At 37.2% G+C, this 14,840-nt stretch overlaps 1 protein-coding gene across 5 annotated transcripts in view; it reads left to right on the top strand.

The window, feature by feature from the left end:
• TANC2 (tetratricopeptide repeat, ankyrin repeat and coiled-coil containing 2) overlaps positions 1–14,840 on the top strand; it is a 305,743-nt gene that overhangs the window by 98,226 nt on the left and 192,677 nt on the right. For 3 of the 5 annotated variants that reach the window (XM_058675310.1, XM_058675311.1, XM_058675312.1), the window contains exon 4: positions 13,034–13,216. In XM_058675310.1, the coding sequence (XP_058531293.1) occupies positions 13,034–13,216 (183 nt within the window). The remainder of the gene's footprint in view (positions 1–13,033; positions 13,217–14,840) is intronic. The other 2 variants (XM_058675313.1, XM_058675314.1) reach the window with 1 other exon arrangement.

Genomic DNA, 14,840 nt, shown 5'->3' with positions numbered 1-14,840 from the left:
AATTTCTGGGGTCTCTAATCTTTTGCACTCATCTGTGTGTGTTTTTATGCAGGTACCAGGTTGTTTTGATTACAGCAGTCTAGTAGTATGTCTTGAAATCTGGTATTGTGATTCTTCCAGCTTTATTTTTATTGTTTAGGATTGCTTTAGTGACTTGGGACTTTTATGATTTTATATGAATTTTAAGGTCATTTTCTCCAAATCTGAGAAAAATGTCTTTTTATTTTGATTATTATTGCATTGAATCTGTAAGTGGCTTTGGGTAGTATGGACATTTTGATGATATTACTTCTGCCAGTTAAGAATATGCTTAAAAATATGGTATTTTCCTGTTGTGTGTTTGTGTGTTCGTCTAAATGCTTTGTAATTTTCATTGTAGGCATCTTTCACCACCTTAGTTAAATTTATCCCAAGGTACTTAAATTTGTCATAGCTATTGTGAATGAAACTTTTAAATTTTCTTTCTCAGGTATGGCACTATTTGTCTTATATAAGTGCTATTGATTTTTGTGTGTTGATTTTATACTCTACAATTTTGCAAAACTCTCTCATGGGTTCCAGTAATCTCTTAGTGGAGTTTTTTGGTTCCTCCGCTTTGTGGGATCATATTATCTGCAAACAAGGATAATTTGACTTCCTTCTTTCCCATTTGTATCCTTTTGAGTTAGCATTATGGCTTATTCTGTTCCCCTTCTTATTGTTGCCTATTTGATAGCTGCAATGTTCTTATTAACACAAATTGAATCATATATCTCCCCAAACTTGAGGAGAATTCTCCAATGGTTTCTTATCATATTCAGAATAAATTTCAAAGTCTTTATTATAATTCCTTACATGATACTACGTAGTCCTCATTTAATTCCAGAACAGTGCTGTGAGCTCAGCATCCTTTTCTGTAGCAAAATACAACTTTCTATTTTTTATAAGCTGTTTTTTTTAAGATTCATTTTTATTGCAAAGTCAAATATACAGAGAGGAGACACAGAGAGGAACTTCTTCTATCTGATGATTCACTCCCCAGGTGACTGCAATGGCCGGTGCACACCAATCCGATGCCAGGAACCAGGGACTTCCTCCAGGTCTCCCACGCGGGTGCAGGGTCCCAAGGCTTTGGCCCGTCCTCGACTGCTTTCCCAGGCCACAAGCAGGGAGCTGGATGGGAAGTGGAGCTGCTGGGATTAGAACAGGCACCCATATGAGATTCCAGCACGATCAAGGCAAGGACTTTAGCTGCTAGGCCACTGTGCTGGGACCACAACTTTCTATTAATCTACATAAAAATTTTAATTGTGTTACTAACATGTAGTTTTTTTTATTATTATTGTAAAATCAGATATACAGATATATAGAGAGGAGAGACAGAGAAGAAGATCTTTACTCCCCAAGCGGCTGCAATGGCCCAAGCTACGCTGAAGCCAGGAGCCAGGAGCCTCCTATGGGTCTCCAACAGGGATTAGAATCAGTGCCCATATGGGATCCCGGTGCATGCAAGTCCTCGGTGAGGACTTTAGCCACTGGGCTACTGCACCAGGCCCTAGCTTGTACTTACAGTCTTTCTATTTGTTCTTATAGGGGTAATGTCTTAACTGTTTATATTTAGGGGAAAGGAATTGACTGGTGGCTAAGATTCTATTTAAGACAACTATATTTCACAACACAGTACCTGGTTCCCAATTTCAGATTTTTGCTAATGCACACTGTATGAGGCAGCAGGTAATCACTCCATTATTTAGGAATCTGCTACCCATGGAGACACCTGGACGGAGTTTAGGCACCTGACTTCTTCTTGGCCCAGCCTTAGCTGATCAGTCATTTCATGAGTGGACCAATAGATGGAAGATATCTGTGTCCTTCAAATACATAAAAATAAAATTGATTTTAAAAAAATGATCCAAACTTACATAATTCTCTCAACGTGTTTATTTCTAGTCCTACATTTTTTCTGAAATTAGTTTCTTTTTAATTCTAAAAAAAGTTTTGATGTTTGAATGGTTGACAAGGATGTACACTGATGAGGATCTGCTCAGAGTGGAGAGGGTCGCGCAGTGGGGAAGGTGAGTGTGACAAATGCTTCCAGTGTTCCTTTCTTCCTCCCGTACCTGAGGGTGGAGAAGGAGGGGTGTCACTCCCATCTGCCAAACTATATCAGTAACCCAGAGTTGGGGGGTTTCCACTTGATGTCATCTTAGAAACCCTGCTGGAGAGGAGAATGTTCCGAAGGTATTCCTTGAGTTGTTTTGATATTTCTGAGATGCTGTTGAGATTAGCTTCTTACTGGATTATTCTTTGATTGTAATACCATTTTCATATATTTAAACTTGAAATCACCCATGCAATTAGCAAAGTTCTTTATCTTGCAATGTGAGAGATATATCAGGATATGCTTATATAATTTAGTATTGTGTTTTTAATGTGTCTTATAATTTTATTAATTAAAATGACTTTTTACAAAGCAGTGGAGAGATTTAAAAAGAATGTGTTAAGACTCCTTCCTCTTTCCTCGGATAGAGTAATGAAGATATTTATTTTTAGAGTAATGAGTATATTTTTATAATATATTTTATATTACATTAGTATTTTTTCATGTTTTTCTCTGGGCTTATACTGGTATATGCATGACTATCCATGCATATAAACATTAGATGGAAAATTTTTAAAAATATAATGCAGTTTAAGTTCCCCTTTTCTGTTTCAGTTAACAGTACAACTTGACTGTATCACTCCAGTAACATACTTAAAACTCTAATTTTTGGAAATCTGCATAATGGTCTGTGGAGTAAGTAACCTGTAGTTTATTATACCATTTCCTCATCTGTGAGTGTTTCAGATTTCCAAAATGACTCATAATAATTTATTGAGAAACAACTTAAGCTCTTGGAGTAGGCAGCCTCAAGCATATTTTGCATCAGAATATATTAAACATTCTTAGTATTGTGGTAATTGGCCTAATTAACACTAGAAGCATTGTAGAAGTCACCTCTTAATTATTCATATTTAGAAAAGGAATAAAAGTGTGACAGGTTAAAGAAGATTGAAATGCTTTTTGAAAGATTTTGATTTAAATATTATCTGCATTTTCTAGTAAAAATTCTGAAAACATCGGAAAACCTTTATAAATCTTGACAAAGCTTCATAAAGTAGGATAAACGATGAGGAAGGAATCTCTTAGTAAAGCCTAGGACAAATAATTTTTATGGCTTTTTTATATGGATTTAATATTTTATGTCTAATGAAATATTGAAGAACTGATTCCCACAAGAGGGCAGACTAAGACCACCCAAAATACTTCCCATTTAAATGTGCTTATCACGGACACTTAGCACTGAAAGTTTTATTTATTTGTTTGTTTATTTACTTATTTATTTATACTTATTTTTATCTGTTTGGAGTCCAGAGTAATAAAAATAGAAAGAAAGTGACAGATCTTCCATCCAATAGTTCACTTTCCAAATGCCTGCAAAAGGCTGAGCTGGCGGGCCCGGTGGCCTGGCCTAGCAGCTAAAGTCCTTGCCTTGAACACGCCAGGATCCCATATGGGCGCCGGTTCTAATCCTGGTAGCTCCACTTCCCATCCAGCTCCCTGCTTGTGGCCTGGGAAAGCAGTCGAGGATGGCCCAAAGCCTTGGGACCCTGTACCCGTGTGCGAGACCCGGAAGAGGTTCCTGGTTCCTGGCTTTGGATCGGCGCGCACCAGCCCGTTGCGGCTCACTTGGGGAGTGAATCATCAGATGGAAGATCTTCCTCTCTGTCTCTCCTCCTCTCTCTGTATATCTGACTTTGTAATAAAAAGTAAATAAATCTTAAAAAAAAAAAAGGCTGAGCTGGCCCAGGCCAGACGGGAGTTAGATCTCCTTTGTGAGTGACACAGACCCGAGTGCTTGAACCTCCTTCTGGCTCCCAGAGTCTTCATTAACAGGAAGCTGGATTGAGAGCAGAGGCAGGGCTCAACCCCCGGCAGGCTGATTGGGGATAGAGATGACCCAAGCTGCTGCTAACCCCTGGTGCCACCGGGTCTGCCCAGAAAGGAAGGGGAAATCACTAGAAACCAGAAAGGAGCAGAGAGGTCGCTGGGCATCATTCGAATGATGCCATCAGTTGGAGGTTATTTCTGCACCTGTTCCCAGGTAACTCTGTATACAGTGCCAGCCCTTGTTACTGAGGTTGTGCATAAACTCCATCACTTTTGTTACTAACATTGGGTGAATGTTGTGATTGGAACAAAGAAAGTGTCTCAGTCTCCTCCACAGACCATCTTCCCTACTAGACTAAGCAGCCGCTTCTCTGTGGATGTGGCTCCTTGGCAGGTGTTCAAGCGATGCCTAGTCTGTCTGATGCCTTGTGCCTTTTCAAAGAGGTGCATCTATATTTCTCATCCCAAGATTTCTTTATCATCAGTTTTAAAGTTGTTCCTTTTAGATATCTGAATATCTAATCAGATATTTTAACATTGTTCATGAATCAGTACAGAGCAGTAACTTTCTGATCTCTCCTTAAAAAAGAAAACAAACAACTTTATACCCTGTTCAAATTTCTGTGGTTGAGAGATTTTTTTTTTATACCACTGACTTTAAAATCACCCCAGATGAGACTAGTCCAGTCCCCATTTACATGTCATGAAAACCACTATAAATAAAGCCTGATGTTTTTTCCTTTAGTCAGTCATACTGTCACAGAGAACTCTCCTTGAGATCATACCTTGAACGGTAAGCATCTGAATCATCTGCTCGTGTCAATTATTTGTGGTTGAGAATCAGCTCGTGTGCTTCTGTGTGATAGTCTTATTGTCAGGTCAGTTGCTGCAAATCATGTCAGGGACATATTGATTTGCTTCAGCAACAAAACCACATCTAAACCAATAGCATAAGTAGGAGTTACAACCTTATTGTTACAGAAATTCAATCATTCTCTCAGATTTGTCTGTCAGTTTTTATAGGCCACATAGGCAAGTTAAATGCGGATCTGTGCTAAGAGTCATCACCCTTGTGTATTTCCAGGCTTTAATGATTGGGTCATACTTTTTTACCTTACTAGATTTCACCTAGTCTCACAGCCCTACAAAGACCACATTTCCTGCTCTTCGGGTGAGAAAAGGAGGATTCCCTACCCTTACACATGGACAGTTCTGAGTTACACAAGGTTTCAACCAAATGATGTCCAAGGGTAAAATGGGAAACATATCACCACTTCCATTGAATTCATGCTTTTCAGTTGGCCTACTACTGTTTATTTAGTAAACTCATCCATTTTCTTTAAATTACCAAATTTATAGGTACAGAGTTGTTCGTAATAGTCTTTGATTACCCACTTAATGTCCATGAGATCTGTAGTAATGTCCCTTCTTTTGTTTCTGATATACAATCTGATATTCATTCATTCTTACTCATTTTTCTCTCCCCCTCTCTGTGCTTCTCCAAGAAAAACTATTAAAATAGTAACTGAAACCTTTTGTAAACATTTGTAGAAATGGAATCGTAAAGTCAGTTTATAAAAATCCATTTGAATGGGCAATGTGGCTTGGTAGGTCAGGCCCTGCTTAGAACACTCACATGGAACCTTGCTTCTGATCCTATTTGCAAGGTGTCAAGGGCCCCTGTTACCCACATGGAAGACCTAGATGAAGCGTGGTTTAGGCTTGGGCCAGTCCCAGCTCTTGCAGGAATTTCACAGTTGAACCAGCAGATGGAAGGTTGATCTCTAGCTCTCACTTTCTGTTGCTCTTCCTTTCAAGTAGATGAAGATAAATAAGCAAACATTTGAAAGCATAAACTCAGTCCTTTATACACACACATGTAATATCTTTAGGATTGGTTGTCTGGTTATAGACATCCTTCACTAAGAAGTCCTGTAGACGAGTGGAGACTAGTCTGCACCGCCTCAGGTATCTTAGGGATGTGTTACAGTAACAAAATATTCCCAGTTCCTTCCTGGAGTCCCTTGTTTCAAGTCATTCTTCTTATATACACCTAAATATATAAGTGTGTATGTATATATGTGCACACGTGTAAATGTATACAAATGCCACAAACATAAGCATGCAGTCTAATTATTGGTGCTATTATGAGTTTCACATTAAATTAGTTAATAAGAAGAAAACTTTTACCTGCACATATTAGTTCCTAGAAGTGCTTTATTTCTTTATGTATTAGGTTTTATGCCTGTATCATTTTCTCTTCTCTGAAGAGAAAATGCTTTTAGTATTTCTTAGTTTGTCATACCTAACGGCAATAAGTATTTCTTAGTGTGTCATACCTAATGGAAATAAACTTCCTCAAGTTTTGTTTCCTCTGGAAAGGTCTTTATTTCTCCTTCATTTTTTTTTTTTTTTTGGAGATTTATTTATTTTGATTAAAAGGTCAGATTTACAGAAAGAAATATCTTCCACTCACTGTTTCACTGCCCCCAAGTGGCCGCAACAGCCGGAACTGAGCCAATCCAAAGTCAGGAGCCGGGAGCTTCTTCCTTGTCTCCCATATAGGAGTGTTCCATTGCTTTCCCACGCCACAAGCAGGGAGCTGGATGGGAAGTGGAGCAGCTGGAACACGAACTTGCACCCATGTGGGATCCCAGTGCATGCAAAGTGAGGATTTAGCCACTAGGCCTACTGCACTGGGCCCATATTTCTCCTTCACTTTTGAAGAATAGCACAGGGTACAGAATCTGTGGTTGGTGTCCCTTTCTGCCTATACTAAATGTTTCATCCTGCTTTCTTCTAGCTTGTATGTGTTCCAAAGTCAAGTCTGATGTAATTCCTTCTCAATGCAGAGTTTTCTTCTCTTTTTCAATTTTTTCTTTGGCTTTCATTTTCTAAAATTTAAATCTGATATGCCAAGGGACAGTTTTTTGGCGTTTCTTCTTCTTGGTATACTCTTACTTTCCTGGCTTATTGATCACTAATGGTAATTTGGGGAAATTCTCATTCATTATTGCTTTAATATCTGTTTTTATTCTTTCTCCTTTCATTGTTCTCATTTATACTTTTTAGTCCTACAGTTCTTGGCATTTGTTTCTTTCACATTTCAGCTTTGGATGTTTTTATCTACATATTCTAAGAAGCAAAGATTCTTTCTTCAGCCACGTCCAGTCCATTGATGAGCCCTTATAAGGCATGTTTTCATTTGTGTTCAACTGTTTTTGATATTTGCATTTTAAAAATTCTTTCTTGTTGTTTCCACCTCTCTGGATACATTACTCATCTACTCTTGCACATTTTCTGCTTTTTTCCCCATTAAATACTCTGACATATTAATCATACCTACATTTTATTCATATCTGATACTTTAAAAACCTTTCAGCAACTTTGATAATGTGTTTCTGCTGTTTACCCTATCTCTTCAAACTGTTCTTCAAACTGTATCTATTGCCTTTCCTCGTGTCTCGTAGCATTTTTCCTGAAAGGCAAATGCGATGTGAAGGTTTGGGGGACCGGAAGCCTGCTGTTGTCTGTTGGTTTGTGCTCAATCTCCTGGGAAACCCCTGTCCCTTTGTAGTGGACTTGCCCAGTGCTTCTCTGTTTTGTTCTTTTTTTGCTTGAGTTGACCAGGATGGGTAGAGGAGACTGATGTTAGGGATTTTTCCTCTCCGCCATTGAAGGCAGGAGAAGGCTGGAATGGGGTATTTCTCTTCCAGCAGATTTGTTAGACTCTGGTAAAATAATTTTATTTTTCCCTTTCAGTCAAGGAAAACCTGTGTGTGTGGGGGGGTGGGGGTGTATACACACTTATCTCTCAGGCAGATTATCACTGAAATTGCTTGAAAGATTTTGTTCTGAGTTCTCTCATGTCTTTGCCCAAAGTTTGCTATGGCACATTGCAGTACTCTGGTATTCCCATTTCTGTGCTATTCCCAAAGGAAATTTAATTTCATATTATTGCAGCCTATTTGTATTTCTCTTAATTAATAGTACTGATTTTTTAAGTTTCTTTTGAAGAGTAGAAAATTTAAAATTTTTATGAATTCTAAATTACCAAGTTTTTCTTATTTGAGTCATCTTTTTGAGTCTTGCCTTAGACAAAGTTATACCCAATTTTTTTTCCTGTGTATTCTTTTAGAAGTAGTATAATTGCATGTTTAATATTTATGAGTATAACCAATTTCTTTTTGATTTTTGAATGGATGGAGGTATGAGTCAAATTCTGTTTTTACAAACACGAGTCTACCTATTCCAAGAGTATTTGTTTGAAATATTATTCTTTCTTCATTGAATTGCCTTTGTACTTGATATATTTTTTCTACCAACAAACTGCCTGCTGGATTTTCATTGGTTTGCATCATACTGTTAGGAACACTTTCAGGAGATCTGGTATATTGATACGAGGCCTACAGAGCCAAAGAAAAACATGGCATATAAATCTCCACTAGGTCTTTAAATTTTCTGATCATTAATGAGACATTGAGGACAATTTAGACATTGTACAAATTTTATCACATTTATTTCTAAGTATATTTGTTTTAATTGTACTGTTTTAATGATGTTGGTTTTTAAAAAATTCTTATTCTCCAAGTGTTCATTGCTAATATATGGAAAGTCACTTGATTCTTATACTTGATAACATACATTTCACTAATTATTTATTCTACTAGCTTTTTAAAATATTTATTTTATTTTTAATTGGAAAAGCAAGCATGTGTATACAGAAGCAGATAGAGAGATCTTCCATCCACCGTTTCACCCCCCTCCCATGGGGCCACAAAGGCCGGAGCAGAGCCAATCCAAAGCCAGGAGCTTCTTCTGGGTCTTCCACATGGGTACAGGGTTCCAAGGTTTTGGACCATCCTGCACTGGGAAAGCAGGGAGCTAGATGGGAAGCAGAGCAGCTAGGACACAAACTGGTGCCCACATGGGATCCCAGTGCATGTAAGGAAAGGATTTAGCCACTAGGCTATCACATGGGCTACTCTAATAGCTTTTTTGTAGATAGCTTAGAATTTTCTGCAAAAGCAAACATAGTATTTGATTAATGATTCTGCGCAAGTTGGTAAAGTTCTTTGGGCCTGTTTTCTATCTCATGTATGGATTTATTACGTTTCTGAGTTATAAAGTAGTATATGCCCTGGAGTGAAAGGGGTATTTGGGACACTTTAGATAAACCTATGTATTTCTGAAATATGTATAAGCTGTTTGTCTTCAGAGACCAGGTAATCACTACGGTATATTTCTTCCTGTGTACTTTTTAAAAATAAATATATTGAAGCATAACATGCAGTAAAGTTTACAAATCACATATATGGTTCACCAAATGTATCATAAAGTTTTTGGTTTTTAAGTTTTATTTGTGGTTATGTGACTTGAAAAATTAGACAGCAGTTTTCTGGAATACTAGTGCCTTAGGCTGAAGAATTTCTTTATTAGCTTGAACTTTATTTATTTATTTATTTGTTTACTTGAATTTTAAAATCTGATAATCACCTGTGTTAAATATAAGACCTTACATTGCCAATAAATTTTAATTAAATCATAATTACTTTTAATATCCCTTTTTTCAAAATGTTTATTTTCATTTATTTGAAAGGTAGACTGATACAGGAAGGAGGACAAGTAGAGAGTGAGAAAGATAGCTGCTAGCTGCTAACTCACTCCTCAAATGCTACAGCAACTAAGACTGGACCTGTTCAAAGTCAGGAGCCTGGACTCCCTGTAGACTCCGTATAGGTCTTCCATATGGAGGCAAAGGCCCAGTCACTTGAACCATCATCTGATGCTTCCCAGGATGTATCATATCAGTAGGAAGCTACATTGGAAATAGAGCAGCCAGGAGTGTTTGCATTGCATGTAGCACTGCAGTATGGGATATGGACCTCCCACATGGTGAGTTAGCTCACTGTTCTTCTGTTTTATATAGTTGATATCCCTGTGTTTTCACAGCTCAACTTTTAAATATCAGTCACCAAATATCCAGTATAATTGAGGGTTTTTTTTCTTTGAAGCTAGAAGTGCATTTTATTTTCTACATCAATTATAAGGAAAAGTTGTCAAAGAAAGGTATAAATAAAGAGTGGTAAATACAGATTATCAGTATTATCTTATATGCTTTATAAATTAGATTCCAAATTTTTTGTAGCTTCTTGTTATAAAATTCTATATCCATTCCTGGGTTAATGCAATTTTGTGCTACTCCCACTAGTCTGGGCTAAATATATTTTCTGCCCCATTTATGCTATTTTGAGCCTTATAACTTGATTGGGCCAGTGGAATGTTAGTAAGCAGAGATCTTATATATATCCCTTTAGCTTAACTTGGCCTGAAGTATTCATTTGCCAGTATTGATGATAACCTGGAAAGTTGTAGTTTTGTGTTATTTTGTTTTTTTTAATTTATTTGTAAGACAGAGTTACGCATAGAGAAAGGAAGAGACAAAGAACAAGGGTTTCCATCTGCTGGTTCACTCCCCAGATGGCAGCAGTGGTGGGGTTGGGCCAAGGCTGAGCCAGTAGCTTCTTCCTGATCTCCCATGTGGGTGCAGGGGTTAAGGGCTTGGACCATCCCCCCCTTCTTTCCCAAGCACATTAACAGGGAGCTGAATCAGAAGTAGAGCAGCCAGGGCTGAAATTGGTGCCCCTACGCAATGCCAGTACTGCTATTAGCAACTTAATCCTATATGCCACAACACTGGCCCACTGGAGTAATTTTAAACCTGGTCATAAAACTAGTGGTTAGCCTAACCCTTTCAATCCTAAATAAATCATTTAACCTGTAGTCAAGAATCAGTTGCATGAGATTTTGGGGTTTGCTCGTTACTCAAGAAGAACTAATATGTGATGAAGTTCTAAGAATACTCACCAGAACTTTTCTTTATTTAAAACATATAATTTTAGTTTTGTTTTCCCTTTTTTTTTTCTGTTGCTGCAATGAGCTCAAGCACAATTAATAGGACAGATAAGATGGAAGAAAATGTTGTTAAGCAGTAAAGTAGACCAGGACAGCCAAACTGGCCTAATTGCAGTGTTATTCCTTAAGGAGTATTATTAGGTTCTAAAATTATCAACTAATTTTTAACATTGGAACGTTTTAAGTGAAAAGAGGTGCTTCACTGAATCAGATGGATTATTCTAGATATATTTCTTTTCAAAAGCCTAATACTGATTTTTCTGAGAAAAAGGATTCCTCAGTGAGAGAATTATACTGTTGGTCTGCCCTTTTTATAAACCTGTGAAACACTACAGTTCTACACAAATAAACCTCATCTTACCATGAAAGCCCAAAGATTAGAAATCTATTATGAGAAAACAGCCAGAAAAGACGGGTCTAGGAAGTAGAATTCCTATCTGATGAGAGTTCTGGAGAAAGAAAAAACTAACTAGAGGGGAATTAGTTGACAGTAATGAAAGTTAGTCAACAGTAAATGAAAGGCTCCAGAAACTGGTAAGAAAAAAAAAAAAACACATTATGACATAACCTAGTAAAACTTCTAAAATCCAAGGATAATAAGTAAATCACAGTATTTCCCCAATAAAGGCTTGAGATAAAGGTAATAGTGGACTGGATTTAAGTACGAAAAAGTAGGAGATGTGGCATATCTTAATGCATTTTTGATTGATAATCTGCAGAACTGTTAATGTGCTTGTTGTAGAGGAATGAGAAGGGATGAAATCTATGACAATTTATAGCACTTTGGGTTTAGTAAACATAAGGTAATGGTGAATATCTGTGAATATCTGCATGATTTTTTTACAACGGAAGTAAAATTCACACCATAGAATGTATCACTTAAAAATGTACAACTCAGTGGCTACTTAGTATAGTTAAAATGTTGTTAAATTATGGCTGCTATCTAACCCATTACTACAGATAGAAACACCGTATTTACTGCTCATTCCTGCTCCTGTCAGTCCCTGAAAGTCACTAAGCTGCTTTCTTTCTGCATTCATCTGAGCATTTTTTACAGATGGAATTGCATGCGACATGACCTTTTGGATCTATGTTCTTTTAGTTAGTATGTTTTTAATGTTTTTTTAAATTTCTTTTATGGCTTAATAGTATTCCATTATGCATGTATACCACAGTTTTCTTTATCCATTCACCTTTAGTAATGTTTACGTTGTTCCATTTTCAGGCCATTATGAATAATGCTTCTGTGACCATTCATGTTTTGAGTTTGGGCTTCACAATCTGTTTGCATTGCTTTCAGTTATACCCAAGGGTAAAAGGGCTGGGTCATGTTGTGATTCTGTTCTTGTGTTTTTCCTTTTGGGTTTTGAAGAGCTGCCAGACTGTTTTACACAACACAGCAACTGTACCCTCTTACATGGCACCAGCAATGTGTGAGGGTTCTGATTTATCCCGTCCTCACCATTTGTTGCTGCTGTTGTTTGAGATATCCTCATTTCCATTTAGATGTAAAGGGATATCTCATTATGGCTTTGGCTTGTGTTTCTATAGTGCTTGTTGAGCATCTTTGTGTATCTTCATTAGAAAATGAATGTTTTGTCCATTTTGAAATTGGGTTGTTTTTTTTGTTACTGAATTTTAGCAGTTCTTTATGTAGATGTTCTCAGATATATGATTTGCCAACATTTTCTGTTTTTGATAGTTGTCTCTTCACTCTCTTAATACTATATTTGCTTGAATGTGCCGATCTTTTGTTGGTTTGTTTGTTCCAGTGAACTCTGTGGTTGCTCATGCTCTTGGTGCCGTTACTAAGAATCAATTTCCATCTTCTTTTAGCATTCTAAAGGTTTTTTTCCTAATGTCTTCCAGTTCCAGATTATCTCCTTATCCATCTAAATCTGCTTTAAACTCATCTTTTGAGTATTTGGCTTCATAATTCCAGTTCTCCGTTGTTTAAAACATTCACATAAAATCAATATCATAAAAACATTCTTATAAAATTTTGCATCTGAAAAACCTTTATTCTGTTTTTCTACAAGGCATTTATTTAAGTGCTCTCACATGTGTTGAAATGCTTTAGTTGGTCTTGCGCAGTGAGAATCAGTGCCAGTTTATGCTGTTCTGAATCATCCTAAAGAATCTATTTTAAATGGGAAGGAAGACTCTCGCCTCACCAGCTCTTTTGTTTCATCTCATTCTGTCTGACAGGTGGCATCTCCACAGAAAGCGACTGTGCTTTTGAGCCCGACTATGCTGTCCCTGCACTTGCAGTGAGTGAAGGTATGCAGCACATTCGGATCCTGGAGGGCGTGTCTCGCTCTCTTCCATCCTCCCCCTTACTCACTCATCAGTCTATCAGTGTTCGCCTCCAGCCTGTGAAGAAGTTAACTGGTAAGGACTTTACCTCAACTTAGTATGTGTAACAGGAGACCTAACAGTATGACACTGCGGGTCATAGCAGATATATTCACGTGCATAGTTAGGGTTTTCCTCATTGGCTTTCCTAATTGCCGTAGACTCTTGGGAAGTGGTACTCCTACTGGTTTTAATTTAGATAATTAGAATAGTACTCAGTTTGACAGATTGGTATATTTATTTTCTAAATGACCCATCTGCTGTGGGCATATTTTTTTCTAGGTTTTCAGGAAGTTTCTAGTTTTTCCAAAATACACTGTTGTTCTGATTTCATTTATTAGCTTGTTCACGTCAGATTAACAGATGGAGCCCTTTTCCCCCTCCACTACTCATGTTCTTATAATAATAAGAACTTGATAGTTCAGCAAAAGTGCATCAGTTATTTTTCTGTTTGAAATCAATATGTGTATTTAATCTCTAGTTTTAAAAGCTGATTTAGATATTTTTCTTAACAATTGGACATTACTACAGCTCTTAGGATATTTGCTTTAATTCATTGACTTGAATAACAGAATATGTGTTGTTCATTCAAATCTAGTTGTTAGATGTGTAACACTGGCTTTATTAAATAAACATTTGTACTTTTAAGTTTTATTAGGAAAACAATGTTTAATATATAGTTAAAGAATTATTTGTGAAAATATGTAAGGCTGAGACACTGTTTTAAATTTCTGCTCACATTATTAGCATAACCCTGATGTCAGTTAAATTGCTGTTGATGAATTATGAACACAGGAAATTAATCAAAAAGAGTATCAACCTTTTGCTGTGTGTCTAAAATTGAGTTACATAGGGAGGTGTGACTATTACTGTAGCATTTCAAAAGAATAAAAAGAGGGATAGTGGAATTCTTTTACTATTCTAAGTAGAAAAAACTATAATTTTCATCAAAATAATTTTATTTCTCTTTCCTGTCATTTCATAGAGTACAAATTAAATCTTTGCATTGTTTATTATATTTTAGGCATTTTCTAATAACTGAGTCAAAATCTGCTGAGTCAGTCAATAAAATATCCTAATAACACAATGGTACAAAGTATCCATTATGTTATAATATCTACAACTGTGATATAGGCAGACACTTTGCCAAATGTTTAAGACACTTCCATATCAGAGTAACTAGTTTTGAAAGTAGCTTTTTTTCATTAAGATTTACTTATTTTTATTAGAAAGGCAGATTTACAACGAGAGAGACAGAAAGGAAGATCTTCCATCCTCTGGTTCACCCCCAAGTGTCTGTATCAGCCAGAGCTGAGCTGATCCAAAGTCATGATCCAAGAGTTTCTTCCAAGTTTCCCACACAGGTGCAGGTCCCAAGGCTTTAGACCATCTTCTGCTGATTTCCTAGGCTATAAGCACGGAGCTGGGAAGGAAGTGTAGCAGCCAGGGCACAAACTGGGGCCCTTATGGGATGCTGGCACTTGGAGGCAGAGGATTAGCCAGTTGAGCCATGGTGCCGTCCCCAGAGTACCTGATTTTGACATCAGCTCCTTCTCCTGATCCCAGCTTCCTGGTAATGCAGACCCTGGGAGCAGCAGGTTATGGTTCAAGTAATTGGGCTCCTGCCACCAGTAGAAGAAAACCTGGATTGTGTTTCTCA

Source organism: Ochotona princeps, chromosome 17 (assembly GCF_030435755.1).
Source record: "Ochotona princeps isolate mOchPri1 chromosome 17, mOchPri1.hap1, whole genome shotgun sequence".
NCBI classification, from domain to species: Eukaryota; Metazoa; Chordata; class Mammalia; order Lagomorpha; family Ochotonidae; genus Ochotona; species Ochotona princeps.
This window is presented reverse-complemented; position numbering and strand designations above follow the sequence as displayed.